This window comes from Uloborus diversus, chromosome 3, assembly GCF_026930045.1.
Source record: "Uloborus diversus isolate 005 chromosome 3, Udiv.v.3.1, whole genome shotgun sequence".
Classification (NCBI taxonomy): Eukaryota; Metazoa; Arthropoda; class Arachnida; order Araneae; family Uloboridae; genus Uloborus; species Uloborus diversus.
This window is the reverse complement of record NC_072733.1, coordinates 14,960,049-14,980,214: the sequence shown is the minus strand read 5'-3', so window position 1 is coordinate 14,980,214 and position 20,166 is coordinate 14,960,049. Positions and strand designations below refer to the sequence as shown.

Here is a 20,166-nt window from a genome sequence, read left to right as displayed (position 1 = left end):
CAATATTTTTCACTTTTGTTATTATATATATATATATATATAGGGGAAAAGGGGGCACATGTGAACAATTTTTTTCATTTCTTTATTTTTCAAAAAATATTATCAACTTCTCAGTGCAAAAGTGTCCCCATGATTGAATAAATTTTTCTTTGTGTCATGTAATTTTTTAAAAAATTATTTCTTTACTTTATGGTATTTTTAAAAAACGTCTGCAGTTGTTGCACTGCATGTGAACAGGCATGGGGCACATATGAATACGGGTAAAAGTGCAGGCAAAGCATCATATTTTAAAGGAAAATTCTTCAATATGAAACATATACTTAAATAACAAATATGTTGAAGGGTTTGTAACCTATACTGCATCAATTTCAACTGTACAGTTATTGTTCTACTAAGAAAATATTTTTTTAACAAATATGAAACTGATCACTGTCAAATTTTCAAGTCTCGTAGCCAGTTCTGATCACTGAATAGACTAGAAGAAACCTATGACTACATAATAAAAAAAATTTGTTATTATGTAAGGGTTATTCTGTATATAATTTGTTTTTTAAGCTTCATACATTGTTTGATAATGTATTTTAAAACGATTTTGAACTTCCGTTTTTAATACAATGAAAATATTTGTATCTTTTTATTTTCTTTAAGTATTATGTAACACTAAATTATTGACCAGTTATTTAATAATGAAAAAAATTTAAAAAATAAAATTATAAGCATAAATAAATAAATATTTAATAGTATTTATTATGATTAACAATAAATTTACTAACTGATTATAGGAAAATAATAATTATAAATATTTACACATTTTTTAACACTTACAATATCCTACACTATTACGGAAAGCGGCCATGGGAGCTGTTCACTTGTGCCCCTAGATGTTGCGTTCACAAGTGCCCCATCATCTATTTTAGAGCTAACTCGCAAAAATAATTTTTAATTTAATAAAAAAATTTAAACATTGTTATAAATTTACTTGGAATTTTACAAAATATTTTAACGGAATCAATGCTTCACAAGCGTTAAAAATTTCCAGAATTTGCAACACTATTTTCGCCTTTGAAAAATAATTACAAGATCTTGAAACTCTACAGCAAAGAAAAAAACAAACAAATGTATCCATTTGGACATTTTAAATAATTTTCATTTTCAGAATCCCTCAAACTATATAACAAATGATACTTGTTTCTGAAAGCACATGCATGGTGAAGGTAGCTAGCAGATGTGTTGTGCAGTTAAGAGACGACCATGGTTTGAATCCCCTGCCTCCCTCAAAGGACGAACTTTGACAAGTGGTTAACAGGGAATGGGGAGCCATCTCTCAAAATACCATTGCACTCTTACTGACTTCATACCTAGATATGTTTCATCATTCATCACTGTTTGTGGTGGTCCTACATCCTACTGAGTAGACATCATTCTAGTTCTGTAATCTGAATATCGGATCAAAATAAAGATAACTCATCGTTACTTGCTGTCTCTGTCTTTTAGTCAAATTTCATCCCTTCCAGACCACTCCTTCTTGGTATGGCAATTTCAATGTCGAGCAGTGTAAATAGGTATGTGATATTGACTTGTTACTATACTTCATCATCAAAGAAAAAAACTAAGACGCAGACTGTTCATTTAATGGCAATTTCAATGTCGAGCAGTGTAAATAGGTATGTGATATTGAGTTATTACTATACTTCAGCTTCCAAGAAAAAAACTAAGACGCAGACTGTTCATTTAAATAATATTAAATGTTGTACCCTGGTCTAATGTTCACAACAGGAAATATAAATTACTTCTTTAAAACTAGTGATTTTCTTTGTTAAACTAAAATGAAATATTAAATGATCTTTGTTTCTTCAAATCTTTTTCCTTTGGAAGGGAGATGCTCAATCCAAAAAGACTTTTGTCATCATGCCACTTTTTATACACCCACTTCTACCATTGTTTAGATGCCTAAAAAAGATGGGCAACAGAAAGTGCAGTTCTATTGCACTGTGAAATTCTCTGAACATTATTTCACTAAAGGTGAAGTCTCTGAGTTCCTTAAATACATAGTAATAAAGAGTATGTAATAAAGAACAATACCGAGGTTTATAATGCCAGCACATATCAAGTGTCATGAAATATTCACTTAACTCGAGACAAAAAAGTCATGACAAAACAAGTCAAAATGGAGTCTGGGATAGACAAAAGGGTGATTAGCAGCTTTTGTTTAGCCTTATGGGCTTTAAAATAGTGCAAAAATGAAAAAATATAAAAATATATTCAAGTAGATATGGCGAAATTTATTATTTTTAATTAAAGTTATAAAGACTTGAAACTGTTGTAAATTTCAAAAATATTGCATGATAATGTCTGTGCTCCAAAGTACATTTGCACAAATTTAGTAGTAAAATAAAGTTTTGTATAAGGAACATACGAGGGGTGATTAATCAGTAAGGTCTCCAATATCATAAAGTAAGTTTCAGACAAGGTAAAATAACAGAGATATCAGGATAAAGGGAATTTATTATTCTTACATATTGTAAACTCATTTCTCAACACAGTCATCGTTAACAACTGCATATTTACTCAATCGTTTTGTCCATTTCTTCATTCTGTTCATGAAGAAAGAGTCCGGTTGGCAGTCTCCGTTTGATCACGGCTGTCTGAACTTCGGCATCCAATGAAACATATTGACCTTCCAACGTTATTTTCAATTTTGAGGAAAACAATCAACGTAAAGTGAGGCCTATGAATTTCATTCAAGCACAACCTTCATGTGACAAACTATCACTGATCTCTGCTTTATACAAACACCAGTAGGAGTACTCATTACTCATGGCCTTCTCTGGTTACAGCTTTCAACAGTTACAAGTAACCCAACCCAAGTGTGAATTGCCAATAGGAATAACTCTTTAAACATCAATAGAACTCTTAAAAATATTGAGCCAGTGTTTTTTTATCAGCAACAAACACCTTTAATGGGGTGAAATTTACCCCTAAATATTGGATAAAGGGTACAATATATTCTTTTACTTTATATTTTAATCAAAAAAATTTAAATAATGATTGACAATTTGAAGAAAACTAAACAAACTAAAGTTGATATGTTTCGGGATTTATTACTATTTATTAGGAGTAAACTATCCCTTGCAATCTTACCCCGTTGCACGACTAGTTGCCTATGGGCAATTCCATGTCAGAAAAATCAACTTCTTGACTTCACCATTTCCGATTTCAATAAAATTTGGCATGGAGGGCAAAGACAAGATAAGTAATCCTGCTAATTTTTAGATTTCTATTTTAAAAGTTGTCCGAAATATAAGAAAGTAAAAAAACTTAAAATTTGCAAAAAATGAAAAGTGTGTTCTTGCAAATGACTGTAACTTCTCTCCTAATTATAGTAGAATGAAAATTCAAAAAATATTATGAAGCTAAAAATTAGACCTTTCTATTGATATATAACATGGCCTCCTAACGATAGATTTAAGTTCCAGGGTCACTCACCGTGACGGGGTAATATTGTGAAGGATGGGTTAAACCTATTAATAGTAGTATCAGAGAAATCATGAAACATGTCAACTTTAGTTTGTTTAGTTTTTTCAGATTGTCAATCATAATTTGAATTTTTGTAATTAAAATTTTAAATAAACAAATATATTGCACCCTATAATTCCCAATTATCCAATATTTAGGGGTAAATTTCACCCAGTTAATGGTTAAAGGTGTTTGTGGCTGATAAAAAGTAACCTTATGACTATGGTTACTGATGAGCTGAAACTCTGGGACAGTGTACCACACTATATTGACTACTGAATGCATGTGCAATCATGTCTCTCTTCCTATGACTAGCACTACGCTTAGTACAAACACATTGATTTATTTACATAGATTATTTTAATAATCTTTCGGCACATACTCTACGTGATATTAAAGAGATATTCACAAGAACTCTGACAGACATCATACCTCAGAACTTAAAAACCTGCAATCAACAGCTTTATTTTTCAAGTCCCACAGTACTATGTTTCCACTCTCATAGCCAATGAGTAGCTGTAATATTTAAAAAAATAAATAAATAACTATGTAAGAACAAGAAAATATTTATGAAATAAAGAAATAAGGTAAAACACCAGTAGTGGCCACTTCAAGCACTAGTAGTGGCCACAGTGAAGTACATTTTTAAACTGTGGGTCTACAATACTAATTGCCCCTCTTGAAATTCAATGAGCATTTTATAGCCCAATGCTTTCTAAATCTTTCCAACTTTTAAAAATGCTAGAATTTCAATTTGTTCAATTTTTTTCTCAAATCTCAAATTTGATCCAGCAGTGGCGACTCTAAAATCTGAATATTTCAGTAGTGGCCATATCTGACATTCTCCCATCTGAAGAATTGACATTACTTACTTTAAATTCAAATAACTGATGAATAAAATTGATTCAATATGATAGTTACATTAAGCACCAACAAAAAATCACATTATTATTGTTCATTTTTTTCTTCAAAGTACAAAAGTAAACTTGAAGTGGCCACTACTGGTGTTTTACCTTACCTTTGTGCAGAAAATTTAAAGAAAAATATAATGTTAAATTGCAAACATTTGCAGAGAACAGCACACACGTGTTTGTTGTTACTAAGCATTTACATGTAGATTTGTTATAAATAGATCTACTGATAAATCCAAGCATTCTGTTGGCTTTGTTACTAGCAATTCTGCATTGCTGACAAAACTTGAAGTCCTGATTTATTAGGACACTCAGAATAATAATATTTTTTGCCCGACTAATGGCTGAACCCTGTAAATAATAACTTGTTTGCTTTTTTCCATGATCTAAATGTAGCACCATTTTTCAGTCAGTATTTATTTATTTTCATTCTTCAGAAAAAATCCAGGTTTTCAATATTCTGGATTGGGTTGATCTGAATTAATCTGAATTATCGGGGTTCTACTGTAATATGATCTAAATCCTCTTGCAGCTGTTTTTCTTCTTCATTTTCTGCAACCATTAAAACTTTGATATCATCAGAAAAACAGTTCAAGTTTTCAGTAATACTTTCATGAATATCATTCAAAAATATAATAAGCAAAAGAGGCCCTAAAACTGATCCTTTAGGAACCTCACTTAACACATCACTCCATTTGGAATAATTTCTACTCGCAACTACTCTTTGTGTCCTTCCAGTTAGCCAATCCTTAACCCAACTTAAAATTTTCCCTCTTATTCCTATATCAGCTAGTTTGCTTAGTAGAGCAACATGAGTAAATTTATGGAAAGCATTTTGCAATAAATGCTTTCCATAAATTTACTTCCATCCGCTTTCCTCCAATTTCCTTTTTTTTCGCCGCTAGAGGGCGCTAAAGTTGCTGGGGAGTGTTTTTGCTGCTCCCAAGGAGATTAAAGGGAAGGAGATAAATCTTTACTATGCAGAAGTGGCAACGTTTGTTCACTTTTTCCAGAGGGCGCTGTATGTGCACCGCTCCCGACAATCGCAGCAGATCAATGTAAATGATGCTAAGTTTCTCATTTTTTTAGCGGCAGCTATTAAAGCAAAAAAAAAAGAAAAAAACTACTGGAAATTGGTTGTAATAAGGGGCCAATATAGTGGACGATGTACGACTTTCGTCCACAGGAAGTTAGCGCAGTATTTTGATGGAAAAATTTATTTTATTTTTCATCACCAACTTGCCGAATTCGTCTGCTATTAATATTGCGCTGTGCGATGTTTTATTTTTTACGAATTGGAATGTTTCTATTCCTGAAAATAATTGACGAAATGAGAATGTAGTAGAATTAATTACGTAAATACTTTTTTTAATTAGTTGTAAATTTCGTGACATGCTTCGCGAACTAATTAAAGCGAAACAATTTTTTGCTTTCACGACCTTTAACAGATAAAAATAAATGTTAATGTTCTATTCACTTTACTTCAAGCTGATATTGATTGTAATAATTTTATTCACGTGTTTACTCACTGCTTAAACAGAATTGTTATCATTATTTTTTTTTTATTATTGCATTTTTTTCTACAACCAAATCGAAAAAAAATCGGGAAACCTTTTTCATTTAAAAAATACACATGATTAATTTCAACAGAAAACCCCACAAACTGTCTCAAAAAAAGCGTTCCAAGGTATAATTTTTTAAATGAATAAGGTTTCTCGATTTTTTTTTTTCCATTTGGTTGTCGAAAAAAATGCAATAATAAAAAAAAAATAATGATAACAATTCTGTTTAGGCAGTGAGTAAACACGTGAATAAAATTATTACAATCAATATCAGCTTGAAGTTAAGTGAATAGATCATTAACATTTATTTTTATCTGTTAAAGGTCGTGAAAGCAAAAAATTGTTTCGCTTTAATTAGTTCTCGAAACATGTCACGAAATTTACAACTAATTAAAAAAAGGATTCACGTAATTAATTCTACAACATTCTCATTTCGTCAATTATTTACAGGAATAGAAACATTCCAACTCGTAAAAAATAAAACATCGCACAGCGCAATATTAATAGCAGACGAATTCGGCAAGTTGGTGATGAAAAATAAAATAAATTTTTCCATCAAAATACTGCACTAACTTCCTGTGGACGAAAGCCGTACATCGTCCACTATATTGGCCCCTTATTACAACCAATTTCCAGTAGTTTTTTTCTTTTTTTTCTTTAATAGCTGCCTCTAAAAAAATGAGAAACTTAGCATCACTTACATTGATCTGCTGCGGTTGTCGGGAGCGGTGCACATACAGCGCCCTCTGGAAATAGTGAACAAACGTTGCCACTTTTACACTAGCAATCACGTAGAACATTTCTCTCCTTCTTCCTACTCCGTGGCTGCTCCTGAGATAAGTGATTTTGTACTGTAATTGTTTATTTTACAACTTTAGTTTCAGTATTTTTATTGTATTTTATCATATAATTAAGTATTCTTGTGCTTTTATGTCTTATTTTTGATTTACTTGCTTTCTTAAAGTGTTTTTCTATTCTGTGTAGCTAAGCCTAAATTGTGCTGATTTCTTGTTAAGCCTGACTGCTTTGTTTAGGGTGTAACTTGTTTATTTTAATTTACTGCTTGTCTTAGGATTTAGTAATATTTGTATCTTTTACTTTCAATGCTTTCTAATTCTAATAATTAGCATTATTTCTCCAATTTTGTATTGACTTTTTAAGTGTACCATTTTGAGCTAGAATGGGAGTTATATGCATAATGAAGGAGGTTAAAAGTGGTAAAGGGGACAAGTGGATTTCTTGTGACCTATGTCAGATGTTCTGCTTGTTTAAGGGGAAGGATGACTCTGAGAAGGATTTCATTTGCACAAATTGTGTTGAACTCTCAGAAATCAGAGTTAGGATGCTTACTTTGGAGGGTGAGTTAGCATTAGGCTGTAGGCGTGTAGATGGGGTAAACACTCCAGAGGGAAAGGGGGAAGTTAACAAAAAGGAGGTTGGCATTAGCTGTGTGTTAGATAGTGGGAATATTCCAGAATTAAAGGAGGAAGTTAGTAAAAAGGATGTGGGAATTAGTTGTGTGTTAGATAGTGGGAAAATTCCAGAGGTAAAGGGGAAAGTTATTGCTGAGGCGACTGACTGGGAAACAAAGGGTATAATTTTGGGAGATTCAATGGTGCGTGAGGTGGGAAACTCAATAGGCAGAGTTAAACGTAAGGTGGCTAGATGTTGTTTGCCAGGGCCTGATTAACGCACGGTCCGGCGGGTCCGCGGACATGGGCACCACAAATTTAGGGGCACTAAAATAACCTAAATTAACTTACTTCTTTCCTTTTTTTTCTATTAAAGTGAACGTTCCTTTTCAGCTTTGAAAAGAATCAAAAATCGTTTGAGAAGCTGCGTTTCTCAGGATAATTTACAGGCGTTTTTCTTATTGACCAATGAAAATTCTGTGACATCAAAATTAGATTTCGATGATGTGATCGATACATTTGCCTCTGTTAAAGCCAGAAAGAAGCCTTTTTAAAGCTTAATGTCAGAATTAGTTTTTTTTTTTCTTTTTTGCTACTTTTGCAGTTTTAAATTGTTTTTTAATTCATTTTCGTTTCTGTAATGTGTAGGTTTCTAGTGTATTAGGTTTCTCGTATAAAACATTGACTTTGAAATTGTGCTGATTTTCTCATGGGGATAGCACCAATTTTTGCTCAGGACCTGGGCACCAGTTTGTGTTGATCGGGCCCTGCCAGGGGCTCGGGTGAGAGATGTAAATAGGGTTGCTGAAAAGAAGGGGGTATTTAATAAAGAGGATGTAGTTACTTTGTGGGTGGGAACTAACGATGTAGGCCATAGTAACAATGATGAGTTTACAAATGAATGGGATTCCCTGTTGGACAAAGCAACCAACTGTTCGGCAAATGTCGAAGTGGTTGGTTTGCTTCCCAGGTATGGAGTGCATAGGAGTTGGTTAAACCAACGGGCTAGGTGTATGAACCTGGTACTCAAGGAAATTTGCGTTAAGCGTAGTATCAGGTTTATTGATGTATGGAGTAAATGTAAACGAGATTGGATTGCTAGGGATGGCCTACATCTGAGCTCTACAGGGGTCAAAATGGTTAGTGGTTTGGTTCTAGAGGCTTCAGAATCAAAAAACTAAGTTGGAATGGGGGGCACGGTTTAAGGAGCAGAATTCGAAAGGGTACTAACTATCGGGATTTTAGTAGAAAAGGAAATAGGGTGGCTAATAAGAGAAAAGATTTTAACACTTGGGATTCAAACAATTGTGCAGCATTAAATAAAAGTAAGATGGGCTTATTTGAGGTTTTTTATACAAATGCTCGTAGTATTAGGAACAAGATGGAAGAATTGAAAAGCATAATTATAGACGAGAGGTTGGATATTATTGGAGTTACCGAGACATGGGCTACCGAAAGTGATGATGATTTATTATCTATTGCTGGGTATAATTTGTTTAGACAAGATAGAGTAGGTAAAAGAGGTGGTGGGGTTTTATTTTATGTCAGAGACACTTTAATTTGCAACGAATTGGTAATTAATGATAAACCTAATGAGATTGATATGATTTGGATGGAGTTGATTAGTAATAAGAGCAAAAAACTACGTTTGGGGAATATTTATAGGCCACCCAACTTAAGCCAGGGTCAAGACGAACAGATGTTTAGTATTATTAGTGACATTTCTAGCAAGGGGTCAGTCATCATAATGGGAGATTTTAATTTTCCGGGAATTGATTGGAATAATTTTTACCATAGTAATAGCAGAGAAGAGGAATTTTTGAAAGTAATTGGTGACTGTTTCTTAGATCAAATTGTAACTCAGGGTACTCGACAGGACACGATTTTAGATCAAGTTTTCTGCGACATGGAAGGCTCTGTTCAGGGGTTATGTGTAGGGGAACACATTGGAGATAGTGACCACAACAGTATTAGGTTTGGGATTAAATTTGATATGCACAAAGTAGAGAATTTTAGGTTTGTGCCCAATTTCAGAAATACTGACTTTGTGGCACTTCGGCAGAGTTTGAAAGCAGTTTTTTCTTCTGGATTGGACAATAGCAATGTGAATCTTCAGTTCGGCAGAGTTTAAGGAAAATCTAGTGAATACGGTTAGGGATTATGTTTCTTTTAGGAGAAAGGGTGTCAACACTAAAATTTGGCCAATGTGGTTCTCCAGGGAAACTAAAGACGCTCTAAATTACAAGCAAGCTGCTTTTCATAGGTTTAGAGAAACAGGTCACAGTGCAGATAGGCTCCAATATTGTAAGGCAAGGCGTAAATTTAAGTATTTGGTACGGATTCAGAAAAGAGAGTTGGAGCAAAGACTGGCAGATAACATAAACAGGAATCCCAAGAGGTTTTTTGCATACGCTAATTCGGGGAAAGTTCGAAATAGTCATATTGGGATACTGGTTGATGAGCACGGAATTTTAATTCAGGACGATAGTGATATTGCTAATGTTCTTAATAACTTTTTTTCGAGTGTTTTTAACGATAACTCTATCTCAACAGTTGACACCAGCAAGACACAAGCTATAGTACAGCTTGAGGACTTTGTATTTTCCAGGGATGACGTTTTACTTCATTTGAAAAAAATTAAAGAGACTAAGGCTCCGGGGCCAGATAATATTTATCCGAAAATTTTAGTTGAATGTACAGAGGAATTAGCAGATGTAATCGCAAACATTTTCAATGCTTCTTATAATTCGGGGACAGTGCCAGAGGACTGGAAGCTGGCTAACATTACACCGCTCTTCAAGAAAGGGTCTAAAGGGAGTGCGGGAAATTATAGACCTGTGAGTCTAACTTCGGTGGTTTGCAAAATTTTTGAAACATTGATGAAAATTAAGATAGTGAATTTTCTAGAGACTAATAATCTATTGACTAGTTTTCAGTACGGTTTCAGGAAAGGTAAATCTTGTGCGACTAATTTATTACATTTCTATGACAAAGTTACCATGGCTTTGGACAATAAGAAGCCTGTAGATGTTGTTTACATTGATTTTCAAAAAGCTTTCGATAAGGTACCGCATGTTGCTCTACTTAGCAAATTAGCTGATATAGGAATAGGAGGGAAAACTTTCGTTTGGGTAAAAAATTGGCTGACCGGAAGGAAACAAAGAGTAGTTGTAAGGGGAAATTATTCTAATTGGAGTGAGGTCTTAAGCGGGGTTCCTCAAGGATCAGTGTTAGGGCCTGTTTTGTTCATTGTCTTTATGAACGATATTCACAAAAATATTTCTGGGAACATGAATTGTTTTGCTGATGATGTCAAAGTTATGGGGACTGTAGAAAATGAAGAACAAGCAAATCAGCTGCAAGAGGATCTAGATCATATTACGGAGAGGGCTGATAAATGGGGTATGGCTGTTAATGTTGGGAAATGTCAAGTGCTACATTTAGGGCATGGAAATAAGTGTACAAGTTATTATTTGCAAGGTTCAGTCATTAGTCAGGCAGACAAAGTTACTGATCTGGGGGTCCTAATAAGTCAGGATTTAAAGTTTAGCCAACAGTGCAGCATTGCTAGCAACAAAGCCAATAAGATGCTTGGGTTTATCAATAGATCTTTTTCAAATAAATCTAAAGAAGTTCTTCTGCCCTTATATAGAAGTTTGGTAAGACCCCATTTGGAGTATGCTGTTCAGTTTTGGTCTCCTTATCTTAAGAAAGACATTAATGTATTGGAAAGGGTTCAAAGGCGGGCTACAAGGCTAATAAGTGGACTTTCCCACTTAGATTATGATTCCAGGCTTAGAAGGCTAAAAATGTAGTCTTGAGCAAAGAAGAGACCGAGGGGACATGATTCAGCTGTTTAAATTTATTAAAACGAAAGATGTTACGGGGCTAAAGTTTAGCACTGAAAACAGGACAAGGGGTCATTGTTTTAAGCTATTTAAATCTCAGGCTAACATGGATATTAGGAAAAATCATTATTTTAGCAGTGTAGTGGAACCTTGGAACAGCTTACCGGAAGAGGTGGTAATGAGCAAAGGAGTAGACAGTTTTAAGAGGGCCATTGATCTTCACTGGGGATTGTAAATTGACTAGGACCAGTCTAGCTGGGCCCAGAGCCTGTTGCTGGTCGTCACTTTTGTATTTGTATTTGTATAAATATAAACAACATTACAAACACTTTTTTTATCTAACGCCATGGTAACCTTGTCATAGAAATGCAATAAATTAATATCACATGATTTATCTTTCCCAGAATCATACTGCAAACTAGTCAACAAACTGTTAGTCTCTAAGAAATTCATAGTCAACTGTTGAGATACACTTATCGTTAAAAACACAGCAAAAAAAAAGTATCTTGCAACCAGTGCTGTAGTTTGATAAAATGTTATAGGAAACTCTCTTTGGGGTTTGGGGGGACTCACCAAAAGAAAAGATGGTTTGAAACAAATTTACATTACATTTGCATTATTTCACAATTAAAAAAACAAACAAAAACAGAGTTTAGGGACGGCACTTGACGCTAGCATAACACAAGCTACTATACAGCTTGAGGATTAATTTCTTTTCCAAGGAGGATGTTTTATTTCATTTAAAAAAAAAAAATGAAAGCAACTAAAGTTCCAAGACCTGATAATATTTATCTAAAAATTTTAGTTAAATGTGCAGAGGAATTCCTGGATGTTATTTTAAATATTTTTAATGCTTCTTACAACTCAGGGACAGTGCCAGAGGACTGGAAACTTGACTAACATAAGGCTGCTTTTCAAGAAAGGGTGTAAAATTAATGTAGAAAATTATAGACCTGTAAGTCTGACTTCAGCAGTTTTTAATTTTTTTGACACTTGAGCAAAGCATTGAATTCAAGTCAGTAGTGTACCTCAATTTTGTAGACTTTGCTAAAGCTTTTGATAGCATAAGTAGAGCAGAGGTGCCCACCTAGGGGGGGGAGGCACAAACTGTGCCATCGAAGTTTTGAGGGGTATTTTTATCATTTTTTGAGATGGGGCTCTTGCTTTTGGGGGAATCTTTGTGAAGTTTAAGGGAGTGCATCCTTAGGGGTGGGCACCCCTGAGTAAAGAGTGCCTCTGGGAAATTTTGAGAGTTTATGGACTGCCTAGAAAAAATATTGCCGTTAAAAACTTACACCAAGGAAGCAAGGGTAGTATTTTGATAAATGGAAGAAGTTCAGAAAATTTTGCAATAAAAATTGGAGTGAGACAGTGATGCATGTTGTCAGGACTGCTATTTAACATAGTAAATGACTGACTGTACAATGGGATACAAAACCCTGAAAGAATGTACAACTGAAATAAGATAAAAATTGCATGACCATCTTGAAAACCTCAGCTATTTCTGGTGATATTTTACTACTGTCATCAAAGTTTCAAAAAAATGAAATTAAAAACAAGTAAACTGGAAGAAAATGCAAGAAATATTAATCCATGACATCCATATATTAATCTATGACAAAAATAATAAAAATCAAAAGTAACAAAAATGAAAAATTCTGCATAAATGGAGAGGAAACAAAGTTGATAATTTTATATCAAGGGGCCTAAGCACTGAAGGAGGTAAAAATATAATCAGGATTTAAAGTTTAGCCAACAGTGCAGAATAGCTAGTAACAAAGTCAATAGGATGCTTGGGTTTATCAATAGATCTATTTGAAACAAATCTAAAGAAGTTCTTCTGCCCTTATATAGAAGTTTGGTAAGACCTCATTTGGAGTATGCTGTTAAGTTTTGGTCTCCTTATCTTAAGAAAGATATTAATGTATTGGAAAGGGTTCAAAGGCGGACTACAAGGCTAATAAATGGACTTTCTCATTTGGACTATGATTCCAGGCGTAGAAGGCTAAAAATGTACAGTCTTGAGCAAAGAAGTGACCAAGGGGACATGATTCAGTTGTTTAAATTTATTAAAATTCAAGATGTTACGGGGCTGAAGTTTAGCACTGAAAACAGGACAAGGGACCATTGTTTTAAGCTATTTAAATCTCAGGCTAACATGGATATTAGGAAAAATTATTATTTTAGCAGGGTAGTGGAACCTTGGAACAGCTTACCGGAAGAGGTGGTAATGAGCAAGGGAGTAGATAGTTTTAAGAGGGTTATTGATCTTCACTGGGATTTGTAAATTGACTAGGACCAGTCTAGCTGGGCCCAGCACCTGTTGCTGGTCGTTGTATTTGTATTTGTATAATGATATATCATTAAGAATAAAAAACATTCAATATACCTTCAAATCTGTACATAAAATATGGAGATCTAACAACATACATACACACAAATACAAATTTTCAACTCAGCAGTTATAGCAGTCAATCTATGGCAGCAATATATGGAAGTCAACTAGACAACAAGAAAAAGAACTTGATGCCTATCAAATCAAAAGCATGAGAAAAATACTAAACATTTTCGGGTCAAATAAAATATCTAGTTCAGACCTATACAAATACACCACTTGCAACCCCACAGCTACACTGATAAAAAAGTGTAGATGGTCATGGATAGGATATGTTCTAAGAATGCTCACGATATACTCAACAAGAACTGCTCTTACGTGGACCCTGCTGGCAAGAGAAAGTGAGGGCGTCCTAAACTAACATAGCATCCGATGGCCATACAGGAAAGAAATGCCTGTGGGTGACCAAGCTGGGGCTATGAGCTGAGGATGCTAAGGAGGTAGCATTAAACCAGACTGGATGAAACACCAGGCTAGCAGCTTCAAGCGCCACTAGGTGTTAAGAGAATCAAGCAAGGTCAAAAAATGTAAAATGGGACCTAGAAAATCAGGACGGAATCCATTTCAATTTAAAAGTTCTATTCTTAAGAAATAACATAAGAATAGTCCATTTATTTGCAATTTTCGTGAAATAACTTAATCTGTAAAAATTCATTTTTCAATCAAGTTATTTTTTAACTTTGAAAAGTGACGGGGCAAGACTATTTTACTTTTGGAAGTATGGGAGCAGTTGCCCCTTTGCCCCCCTGAGCAGGGTCACCTAGGCACAATGATTTATTAATGTAGCAAGTAGCATTTTACTTATAGTAATGATTTTAAAACTAAAAAATAGCAAAAAATAAATATTTAAATTTATCCCTGTCTTGCTTTTTACTATGACATTTTTAAGTGCATGAGAAAAACATTTCCTTAAATGTTTATTAATATTAGAAATTACACAAAATATTGTTAAGCAAGAGGACGCATTACCTTGTTAGGATCGATTGGATTGTCACTTAAATGCACTACAATTCCTGGATGTGTTTTTCGAGACCTAAAAAAATAAATTTGAACTTGATACTGCACAAAGAAAATTTAAAGAAAGCTGTAAGAAACATAAAGAAGGAAAGTTCAGGCATTAAAGTATGTTACATCAGTAGTAAAATTTTATTCAATAGTTTTTATTTCAATTTAAGATTTATACTTACAGTTGATCTGTAAAAAACAGAATATTTTCACTCAACATAAGAATTGCAATGATGTAATGAAGTTATACATAATATTGTTAGTTGAAGTACATTTCATGAAAAATTGGAACAATTTTTAGCATCAAGATGTGTAAAACTTTATCTTATATAGTTACATAAACTGAAATGAAATGCAGAAAAACATACACAAAATAACATTAACATCAATTTAAAGTTTTCCATGATATATATCAACAACAGTTATACTTACAGTTCAACTGTTTTATTCCAATTAACAACATAACCAGATAGTATAAAAGATTCAACATTAACAATATGTACATTTCCTCTTTCTGTACCAACATATAGCCATTTGCTATGAAATGGGAGACAACAAGATGTGATTCTGAAAACAAAAAGGTAAGACACATGTTAGCAAAAAACTAATCACATAATAAAAAACACATAAATTAAAATCATATGAAACTTTTTAAAGTGGTACCCCCCCCCACCCCATTTTTTTTCTTTTTTTTCCCCAGTTTTGGACTTTCATAGTCACAATTTTTATTTGGAGGGGAAGGGAGCATTTTATTAGCTAATAACACTCTTATGAGAAGTAGAAGGGTACAGAGTTCAAAAGAATAAAACTTTAAGAGAAAAGTGGGAAACTGATGGGGTTATTTCACCAACCGCCCGCAAAATATTTTTTAAACCATCAAAACCAATTTTTTTTTTCTAGGGATCAGTTTTACAATTTCTTCACTTAGTTTTTGTCATAAAACCATAGTATAAGACTCACTTCTATGAGCTCCATGTCTGAAAAAATGTTCAAGTTGTAAAAAAGTTTCTAAAAATATAGGAAGCATCACATTTTGCATAGTCAGAGTGACATCGCAGATCTTAAGAAAAGTTCTTTTTTTTCAACTTACATTCACAGATACAAGATTAAAATGAACTTACTTACAATATAGCATTAATGAACATATATTCATATTTCTAAGGATAAACTGCTTCCATTGTTTTTCACTCTATCAAGAAGTGATAAACAATGGAGCCGGGACATCCCCAGAAATATATACACTAGTGTGCAAAAATTAAGGACGAGACGGTTTTTTCAATATAACTTTGTACAAAAGCTTTCCAAATCAACACATTTAATACTGTAAGATCCCCAATACATAAGGACATGTGTAATGTAAGCAACACTTACTAAAAGAGAAATCAGAGGGATAAAAAGAAGCTTTATTGAAAAAGTAGCATGGAGCGCAATGCGACTGAAGGTCGAAACATCCCTGTGATGGGTGTCCAGCAAGAAACATCCGGTCTTTAGTAGGGGAATCGATCTCCCCCGACTGCTAGGCAGGTTTCACAGCATCTGCCCATGCTGAGAATGAGGGTGTCAATGAGTTCTTGAGGAATTGCTGCCCATTCGTCTTGCAGCGCCAATCGAAGCTCCCGAATTGTTACTGGTGGTAAGGTACGAGCTGCCAAGCCTCTGCCTAGAAAATCCCATACATGCTCGATGGGATTGAGGTCCGGAGATCGTGCCCGTCAATCCATACGTTCAATATCCTCACTCTCTGAGAGCTGTTTGGCAGCTACTGTGCGATGACATGGTGCATTGTCGTCCATGAAAAGGAACTGCCGACCCATAGCGCCTCTAAAATGACGCACATATGGAAGAAGAATCTTGTAACAATAACGGGTCCCGTTGACTGAACCTGCGTCGAAGATGTGAAGGTCTGTACGAAAACCAAGCATGATGCCTCCCCAAACGAGAACACCGCGACCTCTGTGTTGTCTCATGTCACAACTTAATTAATATACAGTAAACACACTCAACGCTCAAATTTAAAGTGGACTGTTTTATTTGTGAGACATACGTCTCCTCCAACTTGCACCAACACACACACCTTCTCCCTCCCTGCCGTCCCGGCATACTCTTGATCCCAGATGGCGCTCGCTTCAGCGCTTTCACATTTTAAAGTTCTCATACTATTAAACATACCGGCCCGCGTTGCAATGCAAAGCATTCAACAAAATTGCAAATATTGATTCAAACTGGGTTACAAAAGTATAAACACAATACAAATGTACACTCAAACAAAATAAAATATGTATACACATAAACACAATGAATGATAATAAACACAATTTCAGTAGATGAATATCTAATTCTCAAATTTTACGACTTTTTTACTATTTTTCTATTGGTAAGATTGCAACCTTTGTGATTGGTCTTTTAAACTCACCGCTCTTAGTTTTCACCTTTACGACTCGAATCTTACCATCAGAACCTGAGATAGTTTCAATTAGTCTCCCGATTTGCCATTTGCCTACAGCGATGTCATCAATTTTTATAAGTACTAAGTCACCTACTCTCACATTTTCTTTATCGAAGAACCATTTGGTTCTCTGCTGAAGAGTACTTAAGCAGTTATTCGACCATTTTTTCCAGATAATCTGTACAATTTTAGTCACTCTTTGATATAATTTTAATCTATTAAATTCTACTTCGCTGAAATTGGGCTCTACTAGAGATGTTATTGGTCGACCTATGAGGAAATGACCAGGCGTTAAAACTGATAAGTCGTCTATATCAGCTGATAGCGGTGTAAGAGGACGCGAATTTAGAATGGCTTCTACCTGAGTAATAACGGTTAAAAAGTCTTCATAATTAAGTTTCTGATTACTCACTACCCGTTTTAGATGAAATTTAAAGGCTTTGACGCTCGCTTCCCAAAGTCCTCCAAAGTGTGGGGCTCTGGGGGGAATAAATTTCCAAATTACATTTTCACTACTAAGATAGCCAGCCAACTTGTCATCTGGCTCTTTAATCTTATCATGCATCTTTTTAATCTCAATATTACTTCCTACGAAGTTCTTTGCGTTATCTGAAAATATATAGGAAGATTTTCCTCTTCTTGAAAAAAATCTCTTAAGTGTGGCAACAAAAGCTTGTGAGGTCAAATCTGTAACCATTTCCAAATGTACAGCCTTTGTAACAAAGCATACGAAGACTGCAACATATACCTTATGGTATAAACCTTTACGTTGGTGTCTGTATTTTATCCAAAAAGGACCACAGAAATCTACCCCACTGCAGTTAAATGGAAAGTCTTGAGTTATTCTTTCCTTTGGTAGATTACCCATAATTTGCTGGCAGGTTACAGGTCTGGCCTTCAAGCACACTATACATTTATGAACTACCTTCCTGCATGCATTACGACCGTTAATTGGCCAATACAATTCCAGACCCCGAAGTGGTTTTTTGGGGGGAAAAAGTAGGAAATAAGGAGTCAAAAATTTAAAAAGTAGGAAAAGTAGGAAAAAAATCACTTAAAAAAGTAGGAAAAAATAGGAAGAGATAGGACTGAACACACGTCAAGAGGAAACAGATTTAGCGTAAACTTTATTTCTAATGTAAAATAAACTAACAGTATTTTTGATTTAAAACTGTCCCAGAAATAAAGTAACAGTACTTTTGAAGTATTAAAGGGATTTAATGAAAGGCCGACTCATAAAAACAAAACGAAAGAAACAAGTTGACAATTTTCAGTATGAAAAATAAACTGCAGGAAACAAAGGTACGAAATACAAAAATAAAATCCGAATAAAAAAACAACTTTCAACACTACAGTAATAAAAATTTGAAGTGTAAAAGAATGAAATGCAATATAGCGTTCGCAACAAAAGATAATAATAATAATAATAATAAAACTCATATATTGGTGAAATAAAACCATTTTTGTTAAAGATTTGTTTTGTCAAAAACGAAAACATTCCTTCGAGAGCATCCAATTATCATTTGAAAATATTAACACTTTCCGCTCCTGTTGTCATTAACTGCGATACAAAAAGAAAAGTAAATATTAATTTAATTTTAGTTTAAAATAATCAGCAGCTGACATGCATTCTTGCATAAACAGGGGCAGATGTTTGAATTTGTAAAACAAAAGGAAAAAGACTGAAAATGCAGAACTAAAATAAATTTGTTCTTAAATATGGGACATAAAATTCATAATAAAATAATTAAACTAAATAACGAAATAGGTAAACTAAAAGGTTTGTATTATGTTACATATTTTTAGCATTCAACAAAATTTTTCTTTCAGGAACGTCATTTAGGGGGGTCGGTGGGGTCAATTTCTCCCCTCCCTGGCTTTAGAAAATTAATGCTTAACTATAAAAGTTTGTGTGGTTTTTATTATTTTCAGACAAAATTTGCATTCAGTATACATACTTCGCTAGCCATCCCGAGGGAAAAGTCAAAATGACGGACCAGTTTTAATTTTAATCAAGAAATAAAAACGAATATTGTTTTATTGGTTTGATGATTTTTTACCTCCTTCTTCCAAAATTTTTGTCACGGAACAAAAAGGAAAAAATCAATGCATGGTAAACACAACATTTTTACTCAATCCTCACCAAACAACAAAAATATTCATCTGGAAATTGTTCACGATATTGAGAGTGTGGGGGGGGGAGCAACTTATCGATATTGATGATATATCAGATTAGAAAATACCCATTAAAAAGAAAAAAAAAATACAGTACATATTTGCTTGTGGCTGTAACCCCCCCCCCCACCCACCCAAATTTTTAAAATGTGAAGAAATAAAAACGGAATCTCGCACTTAAATTGATTTTCGATTTTTCTCCAAAAATCGGGAACGTTTTGCCCATTTAGGTTTTGCCGAGGTTTCTTTTTTTTTTTTTTTGCAAATACACTCTTTGCAAGGAAGGAAACTGAAATTTTATAAACTATTTTTTCATGTTTCCTGTTTAGAATGAACAATAATCATATTCATGTATGAAAAAGGTTAGTTTCTGCGATTATTTTTGAAGTGTTCCGTTTTTGCGAATTTTTGTTACATGTAGCTTTTATTTTGTAATAACATCAAGAAAATATGTACAGTGTACAAGTTTTGTCATTTTTTGCTTCCTTACGTTCCTTTTAAGGTTTTACATTGCCTTTCTGTTTAAATAGAGCTCCATTTCCCTTGTAATCATCTATACGAAAAATTGGTGAATGGGAAATTCTGCTTTTCCCGCACTTTTCAAACAGTCGACCGTTTACTTTAACTAAAGCTTCTAATTGACGAGTAAGTAATATATAATTGCATCAGAATGTGCCGGTATCCATTTCTTTATTGTTTCGTTAAAACAGTAGGACTGAAGTCGGGGCGATAAAAAGAAAAGTCGATCATAAACGCAGCAACGGTAAAAAAGTCACTTACGAAAATTTAACTTTTAAACACGCAGACGCCGCGGCGTTCCTTCCAGAAATTACTGTAGTCAGTCAATGAAAAGTTCAGGATCCGCTTGTTTCTTTTGCTTTTCAAAATTGAAACAT

The 20,166-nt window shown here is 34.0% G+C and overlaps 1 protein-coding gene across 1 annotated transcript in view; it reads right to left on the bottom strand.

Annotated features, from left to right (window-relative positions):
- Positions 1–20,166, bottom strand: part of LOC129218040 (syntaxin-binding protein 5-like) — a 215,511-nt gene that overhangs the window by 135,094 nt on the left and 60,251 nt on the right. The window contains exons 5-7 of the mRNA XM_054852219.1: positions 15,082–15,216; positions 14,614–14,677; positions 3,949–4,032 (exon numbers count right to left, since the gene is read on the bottom strand). Of these exons, the coding sequence (XP_054708194.1) occupies positions 3,949–4,032; positions 14,614–14,677; positions 15,082–15,216 (283 nt within the window). The remainder of the gene's footprint in view (positions 1–3,948; positions 4,033–14,613; positions 14,678–15,081; positions 15,217–20,166) is intronic.